The sequence below is a fragment of the Trifolium pratense genome, linkage group LG4 (genome assembly GCF_020283565.1).
Source record: "Trifolium pratense cultivar HEN17-A07 linkage group LG4, ARS_RC_1.1, whole genome shotgun sequence".
NCBI lineage: Eukaryota > Viridiplantae > Streptophyta > Magnoliopsida > Fabales > Fabaceae > Trifolium > Trifolium pratense.
This window is the reverse complement of record NC_060062.1, coordinates 6,505,221-6,520,841: the sequence shown is the minus strand read 5'-3', so window position 1 is coordinate 6,520,841 and position 15,621 is coordinate 6,505,221. Positions and strand designations below refer to the sequence as shown.

At 34.2% G+C, this 15,621-nt stretch overlaps 1 protein-coding gene across 8 annotated transcripts; it reads right to left on the bottom strand.

Moving 5' to 3' along the window:
* Positions 1-4,982: 4,982 nt before the first annotated feature.
* LOC123924825 (ADP,ATP carrier protein 3, mitochondrial-like) lies at positions 4,983-15,384 on the bottom strand. 8 transcript variants are annotated; one of them, XM_045977803.1, is made up of 5 exons: positions 15,248-15,380; positions 13,691-14,158; positions 11,704-12,138; positions 11,199-11,525; positions 4,983-5,199 (listed from the first exon to the last, which is right to left on the bottom strand). In XM_045977803.1, the coding sequence occupies exons 2-5, from the start codon at positions 14,135-14,137 to the stop codon at positions 5,158-5,160; spliced, it is 1,251 nt and encodes a 416-aa protein (XP_045833759.1). In that variant the 5' UTR covers positions 14,138-14,158; positions 15,248-15,380; the 3' UTR covers positions 4,983-5,157. The 8 variants fall into 8 exon arrangements, with proteins under 8 accessions (XP_045833759.1, XP_045833762.1, XP_045833763.1 ...); XM_045977806.1 differs by having other exon boundaries at positions 4,983-5,112; XM_045977798.1 differs by lacking the exon at positions 4,983-5,199 and adding an exon at positions 5,949-6,133 and having other exon boundaries at positions 15,248-15,381.
* Positions 15,385-15,621: the final 237 nt, after the last annotated feature.

Genomic DNA, 15,621 nt, shown 5'->3' with positions numbered 1-15,621 from the left:
TTTGCACGGTGTATCTCGCATTCACATTTTTGATTATGTGCCACGTACAAAGCATATTAGTAGTATGTGGAAATATATCTTTAATTGCATTCATCAAAGCAAACTCCCTATCAGTCAAAATTACTCTAGGAAATATATCTTGCTTTGTAATCAATTGCTTCAGCTTACCTAACGCCCAATGATAATTGTCCGTCTTCTCAGATTCCATGTAAGCAAATCCAACAGCAAATGTCATGTTAGTTGACGTAATGCCAGTAATTTCAAGTAGTGGCTGTCTATATTTATTAGTTTTGTATGTGCAGTCCATAACCAAAACAATGGGAAACAAGTTCAACAACTTGATTGAATCTGGATGCGCCCAAAAAATATCACTCAAAACATCGGAGCCATCATCTTTTCTTCTATTCCAGCTGACATATTTTGCATCATCTAACAACTGCAGCAAGTGTTGCAGCTCTGTTCTGGAGCCTCTTTCCTGTATTTGCATCATGTGTCTTTTCCTATATACAAGTGTGGCATCAACAACAGACTCTGGATTTTGATCTTTCAAATATAAAAAAAAGTGTCTTGGTGCTACTTTACGCTTTGTCAAATCTTGAACACGTTTGTTTTCATCAGCGGTTAAACGTGTCTTGCGAGGATGACCATGATATTGGTCAGGTAGCCCGTGGTTGTGAACTCCATGAATAACCTGAACTTTCCATCCTGAACCATATGTTGAAGGTGCAGCTCTAATTTTAAATGGACAGTTACACTTTTTCGATGCAGATGTCGTGGAACTTTCTGAAGAGTCATACTTTCCACCTTTGTCACAACCCAAAATTAACTTGTCATTTCTTCCTCTTATTCCGTTCTTTTTATCCGACCGAGTAATGATAATACCGACTTTATTGGCATCTCCAACATCTCGAGCCCATTTGACAACATCATCTCGAAAGTATATTATTTGGGACCTATTTTTCAAGGTCTTGTGTACACGTGGCAGTCCCACAATGAAAGTTCATTCTCATGCATTTCATATTTAATATCATTATTTTCACCAAACTTATTAAGGAAAATGATATTGTGTTTAATGTCCACAATAATTGTGTTGATTCTCCTATTTTTTTTTCTCAAATAATCAGTTTAAATTTCTACAAAAAGAAAATTATAATAATAAAGATTGGTGAAATTAGAGGAATTAGTGGAATATATAAGGCAACAAATTTGAACATAAAACAATGAGTGTCCTTATTTTCTTGCTCATCTTGATTTTATGCGTTGTATAATTGAATCTTCAATTTGTTTCTCCCTAATTTCTCAATAATATGTTTTATTTTGCTGTAAATATACCCTTTTTTTTAGCAATGCTGTAAGTATACCTATGAAGTATGATATATAGTTATTTAATTAGTTTTAGTTTAAATGGATTTTAATTTTTTTTTTCAAGCGTCAATTAAGCATTTGTTTATTTTTCAATTGAACATTTTTTGCAATGTCTTTTTTACATGGTGACAGATTAACACGTTCGTGTAGTGTACTCATGTATTTATATGGAGGTTATTTTTTTGTTTTTCATTTGGTTGTTTTTACGGAATCTATATTTTACTCATATGAGGTTTATTGAGAACCTTTATTTATTTATTTTTTGAACAAAAGAACCTATATTTCTTTTGTTTACAAAGGAGCTGAGAATCGAACCTAGCATACTATCAAAATCCCTCACCACTAGACCAAATCTAGTGGCTTAAGAATCTATATTTTTATTCATACATTAATATGGGATCTATTTTATTTTTGTAATTTATATTAGAGTTTAATTAGAATACTCTGACAGTGTAAAATCAACCAATTAAAATCACTCTTTCAAACACATCACTCTAATGTTTAAAATAGAAAAATTAAATCAAATCTTTTCTAATATACCACATCTTTTATTATTTTAAAAAAATAAAATCTCACATCTCTTGCTGTACCGTTTTTAATTTGTTTGAATCCACGGTTTACAATCTTCAATTCATCGTGTTAGTTTGGTGGAATTTTGTTTGTTAGTTGGCGTAGGGGTTATGTTTGTTGGAACGTGAACCATATTGCTTTAAACAATGAAGTGCTTGAAGCTTTGTTTCCTCCTTCCTGTTCCTGTAAATCTTCAGTTACCAATCATTTTACTTTTCTTTCTTAGCATTAAGGGTCCATCTATGTATATTGTGATGTTATGGAATAGAATGCTTAATTATATTTTTAGTCCCTTATTTTTATTTTAGATTTTAAGTTGGTCTCTTATCTTTTAAAAGTTTTAAGTTTGTCTCTTATTTTTCTGCAGGTTTCAAGTTGGTCTCTCCCGTCAAATTTTTCAATATTACCGTTAAATTTGGACACGTGTCATCTTTCCAAGTGTGGTTTCCGTTTGCCACGTGTCCAAATTTAACGGTAATAGTGAAAAATTTGAGGGGAGGGACCAACATGAAACCTGCAGAAAAGATAAGGGACCAACTTAAAACTTTTAAAAGATAAGGGACCAACTTGAAACCTAAAATAAAGATAAGGGACCAAAAATGCAATTAGGCATAGAATAAAATAAACATTTCTCTTAACACTTTAAGACATGTCTACAATGGTAAACCGTGGATTAAAAATTCGACCAAACTAATAACACGATGAAGATGGTAAACTGTGGATTAATAAGAGATGTGGGATTTTTTTTTCCACAATAATAAGAGATGTGGAATATTAGGAAATATTTGATTTTATTTTTTTTCTATTTTTAACATTGAAGTGATGTGTGTGAAAGGATGATTTTAATTGATTGACAGTGTAAAATGACTTTACACTGTCAAAGTATTCTAATATTCTAATTAAACTCTTTATATTTTTTTTTTTATAATTAATTAAACTCTTTATATTATAGTTTATATTTCTACTCATGTTAATACGAAGACCTTTTTTTTTCTTCCCTTGAGATCTATATTTCTACTCATACATTAATATGGTGACCTATTTTTTTTATTATTTTTTTGCATAAACCTATTTTTTTTATTAAGAATGTCTATGGGTATACATATATTTCTTTTTTTTGGGTACAAACATATATTTCTACTCACATATTAATATGAAAAACAATTTTAATTTTTTTTTTTTTTTTGTAATTCTACAACAACTTATATTTCTATTAATATATATTAATATGAAGACCCATCTTTTTTTTGTTGTAATTTTTACGAAATTTCTATTTTTACTCATATTAATACGAGGGCTATTTCTTTTAATTACTACATAAACTTATATTTCTTTTCATATATTAATATGGGGTCTATTTTATTTTTGTAATTTATACGGTTGTTTATATTTATACTCATATATTAATACGAAAGCTTATTTTTTATTTAATTTCTATGTAGCCTATATTTCAACTCATACATCAATACGGGGGGAACTATTTGTTATTGTAATTTCTACGGGAACTTATATTTTTACTTGTCCATTACTACTGATGACTTTTTTTTTTATAATTCCTACCTATATCTATATTTTTTTTCTCTGTTTTTGCTAAATGTCGTCAATTGATGATGTTCTGGACTAGACTAATGCTAGTCCACCTAGACCCTCACAAAGTCCACATGGCTTGCCCAATCACCTCCATGTCAGCATGGCACAACCTCTCCACCAAGATAGGGTAAAATTACTACTCTACCCACTATCTAAGGGTGATATCTTGGCAGTCCCTCTTAATGGGCCTTGGCTAGTCCAGCCCACTAAGAGGACCTTTGGCCCAGAGCTGGGGGCTATAAATACTCTCCCTCTTGGGAGAGCAAGGTAGACACTATTCATTATCACAATTACTCTCTCTCTCTAACTTCTCTCTAGTATCTCTTTTGCTCTCTACCCTTACTGACTTAGGCATCGGAGCACCTGCAGGTACACCCCCCCCCTCCGTGGATCATCTGCTCGGACTTGCTGCCTACCACCTGCTCAACGGACTTCCAGCTGGCCTTCTACCTGTTCTGATCAACAGTTAAGATCAGATGAATTGCATTCTTTTGTTAATTTTTATGCTTGTTGCTTTGTCTCTACGATAAATATACCTGGTTTTGCTACAAATGGTGAAGTGGTTTGCTTGCTTCTATCTATGATTGTATGTTGTGTAGATAATTGTTGTTGTTGATAAATCGAACTCAAAGATAGAAGGGTTTAGCAAGGATGAAGAAAATTGTATGTTAAAATCAAAGGTACAACAGAACTTCTCATTTACGAGTTTGGAGCTGATAAACTTACTCTTAAATAAATATAAGATCGGTATTTTATTTATTTATTTATTTGTTGTTCTTGTTGTTAAAGGAGGGTTTAGGATTTCTCATTTCTGCAATTTTGAGGTTATTATATCCTTTTAGTGCTGTTATGTTAATGATATTAGGCAATGGGTTTGTACATCGTAAATGAAATTTTTGTTGGGTTATTGATAGTTTGAACATCAATCCACATAACTCATTTTCTGCAATTGTAAATTTAATATTCAATTTTTAAAATTTTTTTTTTTGGAAAAGCCAAAAAAAAATTGATATTCAATTACATGCATGAGTGAAAAGCTTTATCTGTCTACGGTTGTTTTCAATTTATTACTTGTTCTTGTTTCCATGGCTAACTGAACTCAATTTATCAGGTAGTCCTTATTTGGTTGGGTCTAGAAAAGACGCTGAAAGATCAATTGCAAAGGTCCTAGTCTGAATGATACAGCTCAATTTTATAAGGATTGAGCAAATCCTCCTAAAGCATAAAAGAAAAGGGAGAGAGTTTTTTTTGAATAATTATTCTTTTGATGATCTCATAAGAGTCAGTACAAGCTTTATATAGCCTTAGCTCATAGGAATACCAAACGTAATGTAACAGAAGATATAAATTGTTATTACAGCAATTCAAAGCTAATAATAACTAATAATAGAATGGAATATTATTTGTAAAGAAGATGATCATTAAACTTGGCTGGAAGTCTCTTGTTTCTAACAGGCCTTGTGGTAGCTGAATTGGGTTGTGCCTCAGGCCCATTATTAATAGCAGCATTGGAGTCCATATCACTGAATCTTCCTTTCTATAAGATAAGGTTATCAATGACTAGAGTTGTTCCTATTGTACGATATTCTGCACGTTTGTTAAATTGATATTTCAGTGACCCCTTTTTTATGTTTAATGCTTCGCATTCTTCAGATCAAGGAGCTTGAGAGAAAACTGAAATAGCAGGACAGAACTCAGAGTCCTTCCTAAAACAACAGGTACTTGAAATGTAGTAGAACATTTAGAAAACCTGCACTTTTCTATTATGATTTCTGAAAACCTAAAAAGAGGCATGTGTTCATATGTATGTTAGGATGATGCCTCCTAAGTTTTGTTCATGTGTTGTTGGTTGATTGGTGTTTGAGATATGGTTGCTAGCTATCGTAATTCTTGTGACTGATACTTTGTGGGCCTTGGTTTAAATTCTTGATAGCAACTAGAGTTCATTTCAGATTAGATATATATAAGATGTAGAGTTCTTTGATTAAATAGCTAAGTGGTGCCAAGGCATAACTCAAACTCAAACTCAAAATGGACTACCTAGGACTTAAAGTGAGACATCAATCAACAATCAAGTTTAAGCAGCAGACTATACATATTGTTCATATTAAATTTTATTTTCAACATATATATTAGTAATTAAAATAATTCGTATTTATGTTTCTAAAGTCCATAATTTTTATATTACTCTCGCACACATTTCAAACATATACTCTCACACACATTTCAAACATAAAAGGACCCATTTCATTGTAAATGTGAGGGATATATATAATAACCATTGTTTAGTAAATGAGGTCTTAGCAGTCCTCTTGTATAATAACCATTGTAGTAAATGAGGGAAATACTAAATGATACACCAAAACTGGATATACACCACAGAGGTCTCAATAAAAAAAACTATACTGAAAAAATATCTAAGAATCCATCATAAACTGAATTGAATCAATGTCTAGAATCGGAATCCACAGTTCCGATTCTATGCCATATGCATTCTTTCCTCGGAGTATTTTACTGTATCCTCCATCTCCAAATGTAGTCCCCCATGAATTTCTAATAATCCAATAGGGCATCCCATTCTGAATCCCACCATGTTGTGTCCCATAACCTACTATCAAAACTGCATGATTAGTATAATAATCTGAGTATTCTGGGTAGTGTACTTCATCTTTTCTCCAACCATATCTTGGCCACATTCTGGCGTCAATGGCAGCACAGATTGGTTGACGCGTCAGCGTCTCCATCATCACATGTACATCTAGCTTGACACGTTTATAATTGTCTATAGAGTATAAATACTTGAACACTGGCAGTGGTATGTCAACATGCATATCAGGCATCCCATAGAAGGGAAAATCTTTTTCAGTAGGAACTCCATAAACTTTAACAGCATCAAATACCTCTATAAACGTGAAACCAGTAAAAATAATTGCACCCCCTGTCTTCCTATTAATCTTTTGATATTTCTTTAAGATGCGATTTGCTACGTGTTGGGTTGACAGTTCCACTAGGGACCCCCTTTCTGTGTTATAGATTTTTTCAAGAAACGGTAACCTTCTCATATTGTATAGACTCTCGGTTGACGCAATAACAGTAAAAACAACACAGAAACCTATATAAAAAGAGAAAAAAAAATCGGTAGTTAACAAGTGTTGTAAATACTAATTGAATAAGTGATTCAAATTTAACGATAAATACCGGAGTCTCCCTGGTCTTTGATTGAGGTCAACACTGATAGAAACATGGATCATAAAGTGGGCCTTGACTTTAGGCCCAAACCTAAGATATGGAGAGCATGACTATATAAGTTGTTCCATAGAGAGAAAATAAATCATCGAAGGATTTTGTTTGAAAGAATGGGTCACCATCTTGGTGATTGGGGGAGCCTTTGAGCTCTAGGGGCTGATAGCTATTGTTATCAGTTTGTTATCTTTTCCATTACTTTTTCTCTTGTAATTGTTCATCCATTCTAATACAATTACAGTATTTTCATTTCAATTCCATTCATATTACTGTTTTCATTCATATATTTCATACACGAACCCATCAATTGGTCCGACCTGCCGGATCAAAACCACCCTCCTGTTTCACAATAGGTGCAACAAACAACGATGGGAGATAGCATTGAGTTGTTGGTAAAGAAGTTGATAGAAGGGAATGCAACGATGCAATTGCTAACAAAGCAAATGTATCAACAAACTCTCGTGTTGAGTGAAGAGATCGGAAGGATGAGAGAAGAGATTCAAAAGGAGAAAACGATAGATTCAGGATCGCTGACGATTTCATCGGAACTACCATCAATCATGAAAAATCACACGGTTGCGGTTGAAGGGATAGAAGAGATTACTGATGAGTCCAAGGATGATGAAGTTGAAGTAGCGATTGAGACATCCGTAATTGACTCTGGATCTGAAACGATGGTTACTGCAATGTCAGTAGGGTTGGAAGCAGTTGACAGTGATGTGAAGATGAGTGAGGCGCACAGAGGAAGAGAGAAAATGGTGGTTAGTGAGATGCAAATAACTCAAGCTGTTTTGGTTGAAATACAACCTCCACCGAAACCACCGGATGCCGTTCGATCGGGGACGACACTACTACGGCGAGTTCCACCGCCCAAGCCGCCGGATATGGGTGCACAAGTTTGGACTGTTCTACCGCCACCACAACCGCCAGAACCACCGGACATGGGTTCCCTGCTGTGGCATGATCCGCCGCCGAAACCACCGGATAGGGGAGATTTAGGGAACGGAAAGGGAGAGAAGAAAACGGAGGCAAATTTTCAAGTCTTCGTTGAAGGGATGGAAGGGTTTAGAGAAGATAGGGGTAAAAGCGACAATTGGTGAGAAGAATCCAAATAAAGTAAGGGCAAATTTGGTAATTTCTATTAATTCCTTTTTAAATATAATAATGGGCCAGTTTCATGATAGCATATGGATTAAAAAAGAAATGGAATTAAATAGCCAATTTAATTCATGTTTAATATCAGTGGGTCCAATTCATGAACCATCAATTCCAAATCGTATTGTTAAAGGAGTTGTACGGGGGTTCTTAGCCTCTGATTTGGTTGATCCAACTCTGTCATCAACTTGGATATTATTAATAAGGTTTTTAGAGTGTCTTGGCATGGGAGAGATAATTGTCTCAGGTTCTACAATTAATGAATACCCTTTATTTCTTTACAACCATCATTGCAAGGTTTGGGAGCATATAATGAATGAGGAACATTATTCTGTAGTCTTTGAAGGACAAACACTGAACTTTTGGGTCCATAAAATTGAAGAAGGAAAGATCAATAGTCTTTCTATAAATTTGATGAAGTTCATGACAAAGATTAGTAACCTTGGTCATTTTTCAAAACCTCAAGTGGCGGCTGATAAGGAAAATTACAATTTTGCAATAGTTCTTATTATGAAGAATTTGAAAAAATTGAGGGACTATTTGTTAGGCTTGAAAGTGGAGAAATACACAAGGGTGATTATTATAATTCATCACATGATGCAGCCAAGTTTGGATATATATAATAAGGGGAAGGAGATAAATGTGTGTTCATTGAGATCTTTGGTTGATAAAATTGAATTGTTGTCATCTGCTTTGGTCGAAACACTTGCTCAATTTGCTTGGATTGAAATGCTTATGCAATCTTCGGAGGGAATGAAGATTGGGGTTGTTTTGGGAATTATGTGTAGATATGGATTCATACAATGGGACCCAGGAGAACTCAACTTTCTTATTGCAACTGATGACTATTGCTTGGGTGGCCTACTCACTTTTCATGGATGGTTTAACTTTGTATTTGATAGAGGCAAATTTTGATGGATGTGAAACTCAACCTTGAGGACAAGGTTGTTTGAAGGGGTGGGTATTGATAGAAATATGGATCATAAAGTGGGCCTTGACTTTAGGCCCAAACCTAAGATATGGAGAGCATGACTATATAAGTTGTTCCATAGAGAGAAAATAAATCATCGAAGGATTTTGTTTGAAAGAATGGGTCACCATCTTGGTGATTGGGGGAGCCTTTGAGCTCTAGGGGCTGATAGCTATTGTTATCAGTTTGTTATCTTTTCCATTACTTTTTCTCTTGTAATTGTTCATCCATTCTAATACAATTACAGTATTTTCATTTCAATTCCATTCATATTACTGTTTTCATTCATATATTTCATACACGAACCCATCAGTAATTGGTTTGCTTGAATATGTTAACGTGAATATGTGATTTTGTATGGCTTTAATATAACTTGAAAATTATGCTTTTGGAATGCTAGTCTAGTATATTAGCACATTATCTGTAAGCATGTTAGTATTCTTCAATCACCTGCAATTAGTAATGTGTATACCTTTCTATTAAACAGCTTTATATCATTGGAGATAAAAACTTACGTTATATTTATGGTATATTTGAAATATCAGCGGGCTGTTAAACCCATTACACGGTATTTTTCCACATTTGGAAAAGGTCTACCGAAACATGTGTATTGGAGGAAGAGAAAAGCGTTGACCGGTCTTCCCGAACATGTGGATTGGAGGAAGAGAAACGTGTTGACCTCAATCAAAGACCAGGGAGACTCCGGTATTTATCTTTAAATTTGAATCACTTATTCAATTAGTATTTACAACACTTGTTAACTACCGATTTTTTTTCTCTTTTTATATAGGTTTCTGTGTTGTTTTTACTGTTATTGCGTCAACCGAGAGTCTATACAATTTCAGAAGGTTACCGTTTCTTGAAAAAATCTATAACACAGAAAGGGGGTCCCTAGTGGAACTGTCAACTCAACACGTAGCAAATCGCATCTTAAAGAAATATCAAAAGATTAATAGGAAGACAGGGGGTGCAATTATTTTTACTGGTTTCACGTTTATAGAGGTATTTGATGCTGTTAAAGTTTATGGAGTTCCTACTGAAAAGGATTTTCCCTTCTATGGGATGCCTGATATGCATGTTGACATACCACTGCCAGTGTTCAAGTATTTATACTCTATAGACAATTATAAACGTGTCAAGCTAGATGTACATGTGATGATGGAGACGCTGACGCGTCAACCAATCTGTGCTGCCATTGACGCCAGAATGTGGCCAAGATATGGTTGGAGAAAAGATGAAGTACACTACCCAGAATACTCAGATTATTATACTAATAATCTGAGTATTCTGGGTAGTGTACTTCATCTTTTCTCCAACCATATCTTGGCCACATTCTGGCGTCAATGGCAGCACAGATTGGTTGACGCGTCAGCGTCTCCATCATCACATGTACATCTAGCTTGACACGTTTATAATTGTCTATAGAGTATAAATACTTGAACACTGGCAGTGGTATGTCAACATGCATATCAGGCATCCCATAGAAGGGAAAATCCTTTTCAGTAGGAACTCCATAAACTTTAACAGCATCAAATACCTCTATAAACGTGAAACCAGTAAAAATAATTGCACCCCCTGTCTTCCTATTAATCTTTTGATATTTCTTTAAGATGCGATTTGCTACGTGTTGGGTTGACAGTTCCACTAGGGACCCCCTTTCTGTGTTATAGATTTTTTCAAGAAACGGTAACCTTCTGAAATTGTATAGACTCTCGGTTGACGCAATAACAGTAAAAACAACACAGAAACCTATATAAAAAGAGAAAAAAAATCGGTAGTTAACAAGTGTTGTAAATACTAATTGAATAAGTGATTCAAATTTAAAGATAAATACCGGAGTCTCCCTGGTCTTTGATTGAGGTCAACACGTTTCTCTTCCTCCAATCCACATGTTCGGGAAGACCGGTCAACGCTTTTCTCTTCCTCCAATACACATGTTTCGGAAGACCTTTTCCAAATGTGGAAAAATACCGTGTAATGGGTTTATCAGCCCGCTGATATTTCAAATATACCATAAATATAACGTAAGTTTTTATCTCCAATGATATAAAGCTGTTTAATAGAAAGGTATACACATTACTAATTGCAGGTGATTGAAGAATACTAACATGCTTACAGATAATGTGCTAATATACTAGACTAGCATTCCAAAAGCATAATTTTCAAGTTATATTAAAGCCATACAAAATCACATATTCACGTTAACATATTCAAGCAAACCAATTACATTCAAAGACCAATAGTTTTAATCTAACACGGCACAGATTAAGAAATACCATATTGCACATTCAAATTATGCACATACCTGCATACCACCAACCAAATCAACTGGTTTCAGAGAATCATACATTCCAAAGAAAAGACCACGATAAAGGCCAGCAATGCCATCAGACTGTAAGGTTTTGCTGTAAACATCAACCATTCCATTAAACTGCTTCTCACCACCCTTCTTTGCAGCCTTTGCATAATTTGCCAAGCGGGTACGGGCATAATCCAAAGAATAGACAAATAAGGGTGAGGAAGCCCCATCATCCCCACCAGATGCTAAATTAAACCACTTCCAATAGCCATCTCTGTCTTTTTTGAAGTTGAAAAGCCTCTTGAAGTAATCTTTAAACGCAAAGTTCAGAGCCTAAAAGGAAAAGGGAGGAAATTAGATAAGAAAGAAACAGTACATGGAAACTACATAATCACATATTCACGTGAACATATTCAAGCAAAACAATTACATTCAAAGACCAATAGTTTTAATCTAACACGGCACAAATTAAGAAATACCATATTATTTCACATTCAAATTATGCACATACCTGCATACCACCAACCAAATCAACTGGTTTCAGAGAATCATACATTCCAAAACAATCACCAATTCCCTTATATGGCTCAGATAACCTGCCACTTTTGAGCATTTTATACTGGTTTTGGATAAGTAATTTAACTCGTTCAATAGGAGCAGCAGCTGTCTTCGACACAGCAGCAGACATTCCTCCCATCAGAAAATTTACCAAAAACCCAGCTGCACCTTTCTCTAATGGAGCAGGCACCATAATCGACGATAGAGGTGACCCAATCGCCAAACCAGAATTCTGCAATCCTCCATAGGCATAAGTACCAGATGTAGAGTAACTCCTGGAGTTCAAGTTGGGGCTAAGTCTAGACACCAAATAAGAATGCCCACGTAACTTCTGAGCAACTGATGGATATTGCGGTCCATCGGCCATGATTGCAAACAAGAAGGGGACCTGTGAAAACAATAACAACAATTCAAAAATTCCACAAGTTCAGAGGAGAAAAATCACTTTGAAACAAAACAAAATGCATTTATAAATTCCTGGCAACTCTCACCAAATTGAAACACATAGATATTAACACAACAACATACAGAACAACATTCACAAAATGCATACAAATAGTCAGTGTACTAGAAACATAACATACAACAGCACCAACATACAATTTATTTTTCTGCCGGGACTGTTTGGAGAAACAACTTATTTTCAACTTAGAGCACACACACTTATCATGATAAGCGCTTATGTGTAAGCTATTTTACAGAACTTATGAACTAGTTTCATAAGCTATTTTAGAGAACTAGTGAAAATAAGTTGAATTTTTTTTTTATGAAAACTGCATAAACTGTTTTCACAAGTTCTTCCAAATAGTCTCACAAAACATATACTAGTAGATAAGCTCAAATAAGTCAATCCAAACAGACCCTAATTAGAGCCAATTACATTGACCACTATAACAAATCATATACACAAAATACAAAAATGAAATTCAACAAGTTTATAAACATTTATACAACAGCAATAAAAAAAAGCAATCAACAACAAAAAACATACATAAATCACACATCACTGCTTAAAAAATGTAATTAATAAAGACCTAAAGTTTAATCCTCGAAAATTGAAGTATCACTAAGCAAGAATCAACTACTAGTGCAGTATATTCCAGAATAATTCATCTCACTCTCACAAATCACAAAATTCTGGTTTCAACTTTTTTGCTTCATTATCAACTTAACCACTGCTATAAAATCAAGTAAACAACAAAAAAAGACGATGGAAGAGTAAAATCATATACAAGTAAAAAATCACAGTGAAACTAAACAAGCACAAAAAGAAAAAGCAAGAAAACGAAAAGAAAGGGAAAATGATTGAGAAAATGGAAATGGTGATACCATAAGAGAGGTCTCCTTTCAGATCGCGAGGTAGGGAAGTAAACTAGTGTGACTGAAAATGAATATAAATGGGAGCACCGAAATGAAGAGACTAGGGTTTCAAATGTAATGACGTATTTGCCCTTATATTATTATTTTCCTTCCTATCTTAACCTTTTCTTGACGAGGGTCTGTGTGCGCAATGTGCATGACAAAAACAGAAAGGTTGATTTTCAATTCTTTTACTTTAAGGAAGAGGGTCAAATATGTTGAGATTTTGGGGTAATTCATGTTGTTAGGCAGTTACTTGTTCTGCAAGTAACAGAATAGTTTGTTATGATCTATTGCTTAGGTGTCAAGTAATGGATATGTTTGTTAGTTAGGGAGTTAATAACAAATTTAGAGTTTGTTAGAGTGTTAGTTAGAACTTAGAAGTTAGTTTCTATCTAGTTGTGTTGCTTGTGTGTTAAGCAACTTATATAAATGCTTGAATGCATTTCAAATGTAATTATAGTTGTTAAACTTTATATGTATTAATATAATGATATAATATAATGTATCTCTAAAATGAAGACTGCTCCATCAATAAAATTCTTTTAAAACATCACAAGAACAAAATATCATATTATCACCTGAGTAGGGAAATATCTGATAACATTAGCAGTACTGCCTCTCCACAGAGCAATTACACCCTCATCCTTCATGGTTCGAGCAAAACAATCACCAATTCCCTTATATGGCTCAGATAACCTGCCACTTTTGAGCATTTCATACTGGTTTTGGATAAGTAATTTAACTTGTTCAATAGGAGCAGCAGCTGTCTTCGACACAGCAGCAGACACTCCTCCCATCAGAAAATCTACCAAAAACCCAGCTGCTTCTTTCTCTGATGGAGCAGGCACCATAATGAACGATAGAGGTGACCCAATCGCCAAACCAGAATTCTGCAATCCTCCATAGGCATAAGTACCAGATGTAGAGTAACTCCTGGAGTTCAAGTTGGGGCTAAGTCTAGACACCAAATAAGAATGCCCACGTAACTTCTGAGCAACTGATGGATATTGCGGTCCATCGGCCATGATTGCAAACAAGAAGGGGACCTGTGAAAACAATAACAACAATTCAAAAATTCCACAAGTTCAGAGCAGAAAAATCACTTTGAAACAAAACAAAATGCATTTATAAATTCCTGGCAACTCACCAAATTGAAACACAGAGATATTAACACAACAACATACAGAACAACATTCACAAAATGCATACAAATAGAAACATAACATACAACAACACCAACATACAATTTATTTTTCTGCCGGGACTGTTTGGAGAAACAGCTTATTTTCAACTTAGAGCACACACACTTATCATGATAAGCGCTTATGTGTAAGCTATTTTACAGAACTTATGAACTAGTTTCATAAGCTATTTTAGAGAACTTGTGAAAATAAGTTGAATTTTTTTATGAAAACTGCATAAACTGTTTTCACAAGTTCTTCCAAATAGTCTCACAAAACATATACTAGTAGATAAGCTCAAATAAGTCAATCCAAACAGACCCTAAGTAGAGCTAGTTACATTGACCACTATAACAAATCATATACACAAAATACAAAAATTAAATTCAACAAGTTTATAAACATTTATACAACAGCAATAAAAAAAGCAATCAACAACAAAAAAACATACATAAATCAGACATCACTGCTTAAAAAATGTAATTAATAAAGACCTAAAGTTTAATCCTCAAAAATTGAAGTATCACTAAGCAAGAATCAACTAATAGTACAGTATATTCCAGAATAATTCATCTCACAAATCACAAAATTCTAGTTTCAACATTTTTGCTTCATAAATGGAATGAAATTGTAGTTGAGTTGAGGCTGCTGATTCTGATTTCGTGTATACCAAAGAAAATGAATCAACACCAATAAATGAAATGGCTGCTGTAAAATCTGTGGACCCTGGTAGTAAGAATCGACAATGTATAGCTTTTATTGAAACCAAGGGAAGACAGTGCGTGAGATGGGCAAATGAGGGAGATGTATACTGTTGTGTGCAAAGTAAACAGCAACAAAAAAAGACGCTGGAGGAGTAAAATCATATACAGTGAAACTAAACAAGCACAAAAAGAAAAAGCAAAAAACGAAAAAAAAAAGGGAAAATGTTTGAGAAAATGGAAATGGTGATACCAGAAGAGAGGTCCCCGTTCAGATCCCGAGGTAGGGGAGTAAAATAGTGACTCAAAATGTATATAAATGGAGCACTGAAATGAAGAGACTAGGGTTTTAAATGTAATGGCGTATTTGCCCTTGCCCTTGCCCTTGCCCTTTTATTATTTTTCTTTCTTCCTATCTTATCTTTTTCTTGACGAGGGAATGTAATTATAGTTGTTAAACTCTACCATTTTTTTTTTAATTTAATTTTGTATTTTCCTATTAATAATTTATTATCAAAACTAGGATTTTTTTTTTCACAAAATATAATTTTGTATTTTTTTATTTAATTTTAAAAAAAAAAGAATATGCGCTGACAGTGTAAAATAATTTAGTCGAGCTTGTCTTCT

What these genes read in the sequence shown, in the direction of transcription:
- LOC123924825 (XM_045977798.1), bottom strand. Translation starts at nt 14,137, where the DNA reads ATGGCCGATGGACCGCAATATCCATCAGTTGCTCAGAAGTTACGTGGG. An exon ending in TCAGATATTTCCCTACTCAG is followed by an intron (nt 12,139 to 13,690) that starts GTGATAATATGA and finishes TTGTTTTCACAG; the next exon opens with GTCCCCTTCTTGTTTGCAAT. An exon ending in ATTTGGTTGGTGGTATGCAG is followed by an intron (nt 6,134 to 11,198) that starts GTATGTGCATAA and finishes TTTTGATAGTAG; the next exon opens with GTTATGGGACACAACATGGT.